General features: G+C 35.9%; 1 protein-coding gene across 2 annotated transcripts in view; it reads left to right on the top strand.

Moving 5' to 3' along the window:
* Positions 1-12,251, top strand: part of rasef (RAS and EF-hand domain containing) — a 78,119-nt gene extending 65,868 nt beyond the window's left edge. For both annotated transcript variants that reach the window (XM_057832352.1, XM_057832353.1), the window contains exons 17-18: positions 6,969-7,045; positions 11,297-12,251. In XM_057832352.1, coding sequence (XP_057688335.1) covers positions 6,969-7,045; positions 11,297-11,396 — 177 coding nt within the window. In that variant the 3' untranslated portion in view covers positions 11,397-12,251. The remainder of the gene's footprint in view (positions 1-6,968; positions 7,046-11,296) is intronic.
* The last annotated feature ends 438 nt before the right edge of the window (positions 12,252-12,689 follow it).

Raw genomic sequence — 12,689 nt, 5'->3', positions numbered from 1 at the left:
TTGAGCTTTTTGTAAAAGCATACATTTCAAACATAACTTTAACACAGCTATTTTTTGCTTTTGTGACATCCCAAACATTTGAATAATGTTTTCCTTCTACAAAATAACATAAACAACAATACTAATAGAGCTTTTGATAGCAAAGTAACAATTTATTTACACATAACTAAACTATTGAACTGAGAGATGACGCTGTTGTGGCTGCGGCTGTATCGGCAGACGGGGTAAATTTTTCCCTCATCACCGCCTGTCTCATCAAGATACCGTAATTTCCCGAATATAACGCGCACTTTTTTTCCCAAAATTTACTCGTAAAATCATGGGTGCATGTTATTCACAGGTACAGGGACTGAGACAAAAAATTCATCATGATTCATGTTCTATTGTAAGCATGGACCAGCACAATATTACCTAATCCGAACGACAGTGATGTAATAATCAAGTTTCATGTGGTAAATAATTGTTTTCATGATATTTTTCACATCTAATAAAATTTTAAAAATTTTTGAATTATTCGTTTATTATTTACCGGTACATTTTTCTAACCTTTGCGTTGCAACATGCCAGCACACGGCGATGTTGTCTTGAAGAGAACGTATGCGGCGATCCATTTCGTATAAATGTTGACCGTGTGGCGAGCCAGGACAGCAGTCTGAGGAAGAGTGTCGAACCACTGAGCCAAGCCGTGTTGTTTTATTTACATTGAAACTCATAAAGTAACAACGTATCTCTTGCACGCAAATCGCAGGACAATTGTTTACTTCCGGCTGTTCCCTTAACTAAACTCTTCCCCCCTTGGAACTACACAACTTGCCAACATTAGTTCCGCTGGTGAATTCTGTTAAAACTCGCTACAACTCCTTACTTTGTGAAAATTATTATCGTATACTGTGAGCAATTTTACCACAGAAAATTAACATTCTATTTTTTTTTTTTTAATATTTGACAAAAGGATTAAAAAATGCTGCAACCGCGTACTTTATAAAAGTTCAAGACACGAGACTCATATTTATTGGTGCTAAAATTGGGGTGCGCTTTATACACTGGTACAAGAATTTCTCCTAGATGTTACAGGTAAAGTTGAGGTGCGCGTTATACACGGGTGCGCCTTATATTCGGGAAATTACGGTAGATTTTTTTTTTATCTTTCTTTTGTAGTGACCACTACCTCATACCAGAACTCACCTAGCAAACTTGTGTGGGGCATGTGCCTTGTGTTTTACATCATTCTCCACATTTTTCTCACGCTTCTTACTTCTTCCAACTTCCGTTTCCTGACTATTTCTCTTCATTCATTTCCTTTCGTGGTCCGATATGAGTTCTTACCAAATGCGCTAATGCCCTCCAGTGGCCAGTTTTAGGATTTAGGATGGATTTTGAGCGTTGTGCTTTGGAGCAAAGTTGCATCAGAACCTAGAGATGTCTCTTGTGAAAAAAAAAACATAAAAGACGTATAAATACGTTTTTGGTACACTGAAACGATTAAAAATAGAACGTATTTATATATTTTTTGGAGCAAATGAGTTAAAGGCTAAAGCAACATGGGCGCATTACGTCACATTAGTGACACTACCAAACACTGCTAAATGCGTTCTAACTAAACATACAACAAGAAAATATTACACACTGTGAATAATGACGGAAAATATGCCGAATTTTCACCTCGTTCTCGTGTCGTCAGACAACAACTGGCATCCATCTCGTTAAGTTTCATTCTCCCAAGACACGTTTTCAGCACGTCATCTTCATGAAAAAAATTTGTTCGTTGACGAAATATTTTCGTCATCGTTGACGAAAACAACACTGGCCTCATCACAAGTCGAATGAAGTCGATGTAGCTTTTGTTGAGGGTGGTAGCTGCCACCCCAGCTGCTGTGATAGCAACCTTCTTTATACGGGGCAAACAATAGGATGGGAGGGGCAGGAAAGCAACATAGAATAGAAAACATACAGTACATGGGGGAAGAAGGTGTCCTATCTGGTGACCAGTGTTTTTAATAACGGCGTTAGAATATAACGGCGTTACTAACGGCGTTAGAATATAACGGCGTTATTTTTTTCAGTAGTGAGTAATGTAATTTATTACTTTTCTCATCTTGGCAACGCCGTTACCGTTACTGAGGATGGAAAGGCGTGCGTTACTATGCGTTGCTATATTGGTTGAATGACGCGATAAAAGTCTGAGGGAGACGGACTCACTGAGACAACAGAGCAGAGAAGGAGTGGGGAGGAGGCAAAAAAGTTGTGACGCCGAGCAAACGCGATGCTAGGTGGCTCCGATAATACCTGACTGTAGCCGATAGCCTACAAACTATGCCCACATGATATGGTAGATACGGTAGACATGGTAGATATCACATATATATAGAACTGGATGCGAAATGACAGACACGGGGGCGTTAACAACATGTACAGTATAGGAACTAGATGCGTTAGTAAACAGTCGCCATCTTAAAGCAGTAGACTTCTTAGGAAGGCTCTGTTGTAGAGAACCTTCCTAGCGAACCTAAGTAACTTTTTATCTAAAATACTCGTAAATCGGCAAAATCTTGACTTGAATCTATCTTTAAATGATGAAATAGTTTTAAAACTTCCACATGTCAAAAGTAGACAGAAGGGAACGAATGCAATAATGGGAGCAATTTTAACAACTTTTAACAGTTGATTCAGGGTAAAGGGTAAATTAAGGTAAAGAATTGGGCTGGGGCCAACTGTCCCAAATCCTTTTAAACTTCACATAGTGTGACCCAAGTTTTTTACTTTTATTTATTTTTTTTTTGTGGAAAAAAAAAACAAGCAAAAAACATGAAACTAACTAATTACTCTTACATTCAGGTAACTGAGTTACTATCGCAATTACTTTTTGGGAGAAGTAATTTGTAACTATAATTAATTACTTTTTTAAAGTAAGATTAACACTGCTGGTGACTAACTATAATAAGAAAAGTATAAATGTTAACTGTGTTCACAACACCGCATGTAACACGTCACCTTTGCTCATTAATATTCATGACGCTAGCGACTGTTGCTTGGGGGATCAAACTCGCGCTTGTCCCTCATGCTAGACGCATGTAAATAGTGAAGGAACGAGATGTCTACCGAGCTAAACCTACTAATTCTGTCTGAAAATTATGTCCCTAGTGCCAAATTCACTGGTAAAGTTGTGGAGGACATACAAATGTTCAGTGAAAAAGATGGTTTGAGTGTCGAGGGCTAAAAAAGATGAGAAAAAGGGCCGACCTGATCCAGAAGTAGCTTATTTATTGACACATTTTTCTTTTGTGCATTGCCTTACGCCACTGACAATGACATTCTCCTGTTTCAACAAGCTATCCTTTACCACCATATGCCCTGTCTTTTTTATATATTATATCCTCTGGTTGTCTTACGTCTCTGACCGTTCTTTGGGGTAATTTATATTTCTATTTTTGTGTAGCGATCGCAAATGCTACTTAGTGACAGCCAACAAACATTTTAAACATTTTCATTAATAACAAATCTTAATTCTATTAATTTATTTACACTTCCCCCTTACTAAAGTTGTTTCTTTACAACAGAAAAGGTAACAATAGTGGCAGTCAGATCCCATTTTAAGTTTTTTTCAGGTAATTCATTGTTAAGCAGAAGCAGCACAGCAAAACGCCATGCTAAAAAATAAGTAAAAATACCAAAATGGCTTACCTCTTCGGGGAAGGCTGTGGCAGGCAATGGATCAGCATTGTCATATGTAGGACGATGGCCCCCAACAAAATGTTTACTGCATACAAAGGTGAACGGCTTCAACTTGCTGGCGTTAAACTGGTCTTTTGGACGTCAGCAATAGTTGATCAATTTTTCAAGTTTTTCCCTCAGAGTTTTTGGCTTCGGAAACGTATGAAGAAAACATCCTTCATATGTTGTAATGTCTAGAGTCGTTTCTACAAGTTCCAAAGCAGCAGTGTTTACTCGGCATGTTCTTTTTTTTTTTTTTTTTTTAAAGATTAAGGGTAAAAAACATGCAGTACTAGCATGGGTCGTATGCGAGCTCACTTCTATGTTGAGCCCCTTCCGATTTACGATGGTGGCGTCACGCAGCCTTGCGGTCCAAAAATAGCATTTGTGCAGTACGCTACTCCAACACAAATACATGTTACAATTAGATTATTGCACAATAAACATAAAACCAGTGTTGCGCATAATGTAAAAAACCTAGAATAGAGTAAAGAGAAAAAGTTGATAAACTAATGTAAAGCTGGCGAATGAAAAGGACGCCGGGATACATACATACACATACAGTAGAGGTCCCTCTTAGCCAATTGGATGCCAGGAATGCTAGGCAATAGCCAATGGCAGAGCAGCTAAGTATGTTGCGTTCAGTAAACTCTGGGAGCTGCAAATACCAGGCATACTGTATTTTTTACTTTCGTATCCTGAAATTTCTTTTGTAACAAGAAACAAAATATTTTCCCCTTGAGGTGTGTCTTAACCTGAAAATTCTGTATGTAGAGACATTCGTTCGTAGAGGTACCACTGTAATTGTACCTGCAGTATTTATTAAGGATTTAGCATAGCAATTTGGGCTGTGGAGCGGATTAATCAAATTATAATGTATTCTTATGGGAAAATCCTGCTCAACATACAACCCTTTCGATCTACTAACCAAGTTCTGGAACGAATTAAATTTGAATGTAGAGGTACCACTGTATTTGATCATTTCAGTGGATACCACTGGGTGTCGCCACAAGATGTCATCCTTTTCCATCTATTTCCATCTCCAACACTCTCCCTTCTGACACCAACTAGCTCTCATGTATTCCCTCACTACATCTTTTCCTGTTGAAACTCCATCTTATCTGGTCTCCAAAACATCTAAGTAGTTGGTCTGATCATTTATTTCTTAGCAGTCTAAAGAGAACCTCAAAATCTTCATTTCTTCCACCTAAAGATCTTCTTTGATCAGTCTGGACGGTTGACTATAACGGCACTTTCTTCGTTTCCAGTGCAAGTTTAAACATGTGGGTAGTTGGTGCTCAGCGGGTCATCATGTCAGACCAGGTTTTGGTCATTTCAGGAAGGCGGGTAAAGAAAGAAAAGCATTTCGTTCTGTTGGAAGTGAAAATACTGCTGACATTTTTAGCAGCCTATGATGTGTAATCGGTCTACTTTCGTTTAAATACTTGTCTTTAACGTTGTTGAAGATAAACTAGTCTGTTATTGGTTACAGGAAAGAAAAGAAACGGTTTAATTAGAATTTGTATGATGATGACAAATCTTGAGTTTAGGGCTGCAGCTATCAATTAGTTTAGTGGTCGATTAATCAATTAACATGTTTGTTTGAATAATTGAGTAATCGGAGTATGAACATTTAATGCATTACAAAATAAATTTTAGGAGATGAAAAACCAAGACTACACTTTCAAAAGAGCATTGAATGCGAAAACAAAAGAAAATTCCCGAGAGTTTCTACAAACTATGCAGAATTGCAATTTATTTAAAAAAAAATAATAATAAAAAATATATATATATATATATAAAATATAATAAAATAAAATATAATAATTATATTATTAATTATATATATATATATATATATATATATATATATATATATATATATATATATATATATATGTATTAGGGCTGTCAAACGATTAAAATTTTTAATCACATTAATTACAGCTTAAAAATTAATTAATCGTAATTAATCGCAATTAATCGCAATTCAAATCATCTATAAAATATGCCATATTTTTCTGTAAATTATAGTTGGAATGGAAAGATAAGACACAAGATGGATGTATACATTCAACATACGGTACTTAGGGACTGTATTCGTTTATTATAACAATACATCAACAAGATGGCATTAACATTATTAACATTCTGTTAAAGTGATCCATGGATAGAAAGACTTGTAGTTCTTAAAAGATAAATGTTAGTACAAGTTATAGAAATTTTATATTAAAACCCCTCTTAATGTTTTCGTTTTAATAAAATTTGTAAAAATTTCAATCAAAAAATAAACTAGTAGCCCGCCATTGTTGATGTCAATAATTACTTACACAATGCTCATGGGTGCTGAAGCCTATAAAATCAGTTGCACCCAAGCGCCAGCAGAGGGCGGCAAAACTCCATAAAACACAATTAACATGTGGGCATTTCACTGTACTGTCATTTAAATCTGTCAGAGCGGGGCATGTGCGTTAATTGCGTCAAATATTTTAACGTGATTAATTTAAAAAATTAATTACCGCCCGTTAACGCGATAATTTTGACTGCCCTAATATATATATATATATATATATATATATATATATATATATATATATATATATATATATATATATATTTATATATATATATATATATATATTTATATGAGGTCCTAACTACAACAAAAGAACAATTGGCTAAATGCACAGCACATGTCAGCTTAAATACTATAAAATATATATTTTTTACAATGCTATAAACAAATCATTCAAACACATATTCCCACAAAAAACGCCTAAATATACACATAAACTAAATTACAAATGCATAAAAAAAATAAAATAAACATTAGCTCAAACAAAAACTTTCTTATTTCAAACCTTTTTTAGTCTTTTTTAGAGCAGCTGGATTCAGCAATTTTAATAGAGTTATGTCATTTTCACTGTTGCCACTAGAGGGCAGCGTATCCACCCAAATCAATAAAACTAAATGCAGACACTTTCAAAACAAACCATTACAACGCCACTCTAATTAAACGAATACTCGAAGCAGCAAAATTTGATTTGAAGCTTTTTTTTGTAATCGAATTACTCGAGTTAATCGATTAATCGTTGCAGCACTACTTGAGTTCAAATTATACATAAAGTTAAAAAAAATACTTATATATGAATTTCAAAATCAATCCATTGACAGCCATAGAATTCTGTGAATGAGTTGTTTGCTGTTGAAAAACAAAAAAATACATGTTAAATTGTTGTCTTGTTTTCTTGAAACAGACCTACAATACCTTGTTCTGTGAAACCAGCGCCAAAGATGGCTCCAATATTCTGGAGGCAGTACTGCACCTTGCCAGGTAAAAGCATCAATAATACCTGACTGCTGCACTGAACCAAGCGACACCCGCTGCAAACCACACGTCGTACAAACCACACCCCTACAAATTACGCCCACATGATGCTACAGTGGTAGTGTTTGATGCGTCTCATAGATATCACATGTATATGGCGGAAATCACAGTCAAAACTGAAGAAGCAGTTTCCGCTCTTGCACTCCTCTTTAAAAGAAACTGCTGTATTTTAAACCGAAACAACTGTTGTGTTTGATAGAACAACATGTCTATATGCTGCCATAGCATTTACATGGCGTATTAATCCCCTGAACTATTTTTAATTTGTCCGTTTTACCCTGAAAACCCCCATTTACAGACGTCGTGCAACCGCTTTTGTTTTAACCAAGCCATAAAACTAAGGTAATTAAATATATTTATTATTCAAAATGTCTGTCATTTTTACCTTAGAATCATTAATTGATGTCTAATATTTCATTTAAAAAAAAAAAAAAAAAGACTTAAAAAAATTATTTACTCACATATTTTAAACTATTAAACCAATGACGTCACAATGAAAAAAATGGCATCTGTAAAAAAAAGTCACGGATATCTACCTCATAACGATAGCTTAATTCTATTTTTTTTTTTGTTTTTTGTTACTCTCGCATTTTCTCCGATATGTTAGATGATAAATAATCGATCCAAACAAAGAATTTTTTTTTTTTTTTAACGTTAAATTTTCAATGATGTATCACACATGCATATCGGACAATTTTGAAAGTCGGCCAAATTGGGGGTTTCAGAGCGGAACTTGAGTGTTTTCCGCCATATAGAACTAGATGCGAAATGACGGACTCCGCAGCGTTAGTAAACAGCCCCCATCTTAAGGCAGTCGACTTCTACGGCACGCTCTGCTGTAGCAGGCCTAAGGTGAATAACTTTTTATCCTAAATGGGCAAAATCTTGACTGGAATATATCTTTTAATGCTAAAGCAGTTTTAACATTTTCACATGTCGTAAGTAGACAGAAGGGAAATCAAGCAATAATACAATAACGCAAGCAATTTTAACGGTTGATTCACAGCATTAACTGACTTCCAAACATAGCAAAGGTTACAATCTAGTTATGTTTAGCCACACCTCTGTGTGCGCAATACCCGTTTCTAGTCAAGTTTAGGACGTTAGCTACTGTTGTTAAGGGGGGACACACGACTGTTTGTCCCCGATAGGAAATGAATGGAAATCGTGTACGAAGGAGATGTTTACAGAGCTAAACCTGCCAATTTTCTCTGAAAATGATGTCCCTGGTGCCAAATTCACTGGCCAAGATGTGGAAGAACATAAAAATGTTCAGTATAGAGATGGCTTGAGTGTCGAGGGCTGAAAAAGATGAAAAAAACGAGCCGACCGAAGCATAGGCTTAACTTTTTTATCGACACCTTTTTGTTAGGCGACTGACAATGACATTCTCCTGTTTCAACAAGCTATCCTTTACCACCAGCCCTGTCTTTCTTATATATTATATCCTCTGGTTGTCCTACGTCTCTGACCATTCTTGGAGGTAATTTATATTGTTTGTTTTGTGTAGGGATCGCAAATGCTGCTCAGTGACAGCCAACGAACACTTTTAATTTTATCATTGATAACAATTGTTAATTCTATAATTTATTTACACTTCACCCTTATTAAAGCTTTTTTTTTTTTTTTTTGCAACAGAAAATGTAACATTGGCAGTCAGATACCATTTTAATTCTTTTCAGGTCATTCATTGTCAGACAGAAGCAGCACGGCACAATGTCACGCTAAAAAATAAGTTAAAAATATCAAAATGGCTTACCTCTTTGTCCTCTGAAAGACAATGCCAACCCAACAAAATGTTTACTGCATAAATGTTTACTGCCGAGCAGGCGTTAAAATTCCGCGCAAGTTGATTCAGTCATTTTTCATGATTTTTCATGAGTCATGATTCAGTCGAGTTTTTGGTTTCGGGAAACGTATGAAGGAAACATCCTTCATATGTCGTAATGTCTAGAGTCGTTTCTACAAGTTCCAAGCAATGTGTGATCGAGATGTTTGTTTTTGAAAGATTACTGGAGAAAGGTAGCACAATTAACATGGTTTCTATGCGAAGGCGTGTCAATAATGTCCCACTCGCGCTTTACTCTTGCTTTACGATGCGACATCATGGTCTAAAAATAGCATGCGTGCGGTACGCCATTAGGCTAGGACCTCTTGTCCCAAAAACCCTTCCAACTGGACATAGCAAACTAATTCTTCACACCACCGTACCAACAGCAGGTGTGGTTTGCAGGGGCGTGGCTTGTATGAGGCGTGGTTTGTAGCGGCTGTAACTTAGCTCTGGGCTGCAGTCACACCCTTCTCAAAAGCTTAACTGCATGTTTTGTACTGTTCAAATGTAAAGCCACATACTGTTGTGTACCCCTGACAAGTCCCTAATATGTGAGTTTTTCAAATTATACTGTAAGCTGTTGCCTGGACAAATTTTATTTGGTCATGTTATAAACTAGCTTCAGGTACAATGTGCCTTGAGTAAATGAAAAAAATAAATAAAACTAAGGTTGTGTAAGGCTATATTTATTGAAAATATGCAAATTGTAGGGCTGTCAAACGATTAAAATTTTTAATCGAGTTAATTACAGCTTAAAAATTAATCGTAATTAATCGCAATTAATCGCAATTCAAACCATCTATAAAATATGCCATATTTTTCTGTAAATTATTATTGGAATGGAAAGATAAGACAAAAGATGGATATATACATTCAACATACGGTAAATATGGACTGTATTTGTTTATTATAACAATAAATCAACAAGATGGCATTAACATTAACATTCTGTTTAAGCGATCCATGGATAGAAAGACTTGTAGTTCTTAAAAGAAAAATGTTAGTAAAAGTTATAGAAATTTTATATTAAAACCCCTCTTAATGTTTTCGTTTTAATAAAATTTGTAAAATTTTCAATCAAAAAATAAACTACTAGCCCGCCATTGTTGATGTCAATAATTACTGACACAATGCTCATGGGTGCTGAAACCTATAAAATCAGTCGCACCCAAGCGCCAGCAGAGGGCGGCAAAACTCCATAAAACACAATTAACAAGTCAGCGTTTCACTGTACCGTCATTTAAATCTGTCTGAGCGGGGCATCTGCGTTAATTGCGTCAAATATTTTAACGTGATTAATTTAAAAATTTAATTAACGCCAGTTAACGCGATAATTTTGACAGCCCTAGTAAACTGATAAGACAGTGTGAAAAAATCATGATACAGGTAGTCCCTGAGTTACGAACGTGTTGTGTTCCTACGCTGGCTACGTAACCCGAATTCCCGCGTAAATCGGAATCAACCCTTTAAGTACCCCTAAACACGCCCTAAATCTCAAAATAACATTCCAAAAACATGTATTATGCATCATTGTACTGTCCTCGCTAAGACGTTGGAGCTAAGTCCTAGCGAGACAGCCGGCTAAGCAATAGTTTTTCCCCTCTTCGTTTTCATGTGAGCAAATGTGGTCTTCCTCATGTGTGTGCGTGCGCTCTTCTTCGTGTGTACATGTGCTCTTACTCGCGTGCGGAAGTATTACCTGGTCTATAGTTCCTGTGCCAAAATAAGAGCATGCATAGATCAAGTTAGCACTTTATAACCATATTGGCCCGAATCTAAGACGGTGTTTTTTGCATTGAAATAAGACTGAAAAACTGGGGGGTTGTCTTATGTTTGCGGTCGAGACATTATACCCATTCATGACGCTAGATGGCGCCAGATATCATTACAGCGATGTTCTGTCATGATAGATCTCAGCTACTATCAAGTTTAACCAGTTTGCATTATTTTATTGCAATGTTTTTCCTTATTCAGATTTGTTTCAAGACTACAGTTACAGACTTCACTTTGATAGTTAATGCAATTATTGCAATTTTGTTGTTTTATCACAATAGATTGGTTTATTTACATTTCAAAAACCAGAAGCCATTCATTTACGAATGTGATTGCACTTTAGTTTATATATTTAAATGTCCAGATATTAAGATTTGAATGAGGCAAAATAGCATGCTTTTTCTCTCAAATATATTGTTATAATCATTTGTTTCAGATATACTGTAATTATTTTCTGAGAAGTCTTTTTTTTCAAACTTGAGTCTTGAAAAAGAGGGGGTCGTCTTATAATAGGAGCCGTCTTGTATTCGGGCCAATACGGTACTTTGTTCTTTTGAGTGCATCTCTTATCAAAATATTTCCGTCTGAAACAGAGAGGTGATCAAACACGCAAAGTTGGATGAGAAAAGTTACCAGTCACTGCCCAAGTTGGACGCTCCCAGGAAAAAGCCCAACTTCTCCTGCTGCACCTGATCGACTCGCCAGGCCTGGATTTTGTTTTATAGAGGAAAGCAAAATGCAGCAAAAGGAACAAAAACTTTGGGGTTTCGAGACACATTTTAATATTTACTGAACTTTTTGAAGGTCTTGCCATTTGGAATGTTGGAAACTGCCATGTGATTGTTTACCTTCATTTTACTTCACACAGATGAAACATGAATGGTTTATGAAAGATGTAAACATATGTGTTAGAATTTTATTTGCTTGTTCTAAGAGTTTACTATGGAAAAAATAAGACTTCATTTAGTTGTTTCGTGACAATAAGGTCAAGATTCCACTGAAATGATGTCTTCTTTATTGCACAGGGGCTGATTGTCCACATTTTCAAACTTTGAAAATTGTCTTATTCAACCTATTGTTCATGATTGTTGCCTTTCAGTGTTACTACTAGTACTATAAATGATTTCAGAAATTGAAAATATTTTTGCTCATTCATCCTGCCAGATTTCTATCAACTTCTATTGTTATACCCAGAAAAAGTATACAAAACCAGACAAATATATAAATAACAACTAGGAGTTATTGTACTTTTTCTTTATCACAGTCAGTGACATTTGTTCAGGAGAGGCAGAGTTTCAGCTGCATGTGAAAAGTAAAATGATAATTGTTTTTTTGAAATAATTAGTTTCCCATTTTAGTCCGACAAGTTTGAACTTTGTATTCTTTTTTTGAATCAACTGATGTCCATGATGTAATCGTCAAAATGTAACATAGAGCAACATGGGCATCTACTGGTAAAAGAACTGTAGTACATCAGAGGATTGTGTTGGCAAGTGCCTCCTCGGTCTCTCTGCATCTCAAATTCTGAGTTCTGTTGATCATACAGTGCCTTGCAAAAGTATTCGGCCCCCTTGAATCTTGCAACCTTTCGCCACATTTCAGGCTTCAAACATAAAGATATGAAATTTAATTTTTTTGTCGAGAATCAACAACAAGTGGGACACAATCGTGAAGTGGAACAACATTTATTGGATAATTTAAACTTTTTTAACAAATAAAAAACTGAAAAGTGGGGCGTGCAATATTATTCGGCCCCTTTACTTTCAGTGCAGCAAACTCACTCCAGAAGTTCAGTGAGGATCTCTGAATGATCCAATGTTGTCCTAAATGACCGATGATGATAAATAGAATCTGCCTGTGTGTAATCAAGTCTCCGTATAAATGCACCTGCTCTGTGATAGTCTCAGGGTTCTGTTTAAAGTGCAGAGAGCATTATGAAAACCAAGGAACACACCAGGCAGGTCCGAGATACTGTTGTGGAGAAGT

This window comes from Corythoichthys intestinalis, chromosome 3, assembly GCF_030265065.1.
Source record: "Corythoichthys intestinalis isolate RoL2023-P3 chromosome 3, ASM3026506v1, whole genome shotgun sequence".
Taxonomy (NCBI): domain Eukaryota; kingdom Metazoa; phylum Chordata; class Actinopteri; order Syngnathiformes; family Syngnathidae; genus Corythoichthys; species Corythoichthys intestinalis.
The sequence above is the reverse complement of the archived record's forward strand: the minus strand, read 5'-3'. Positions and strand labels throughout refer to the sequence as shown.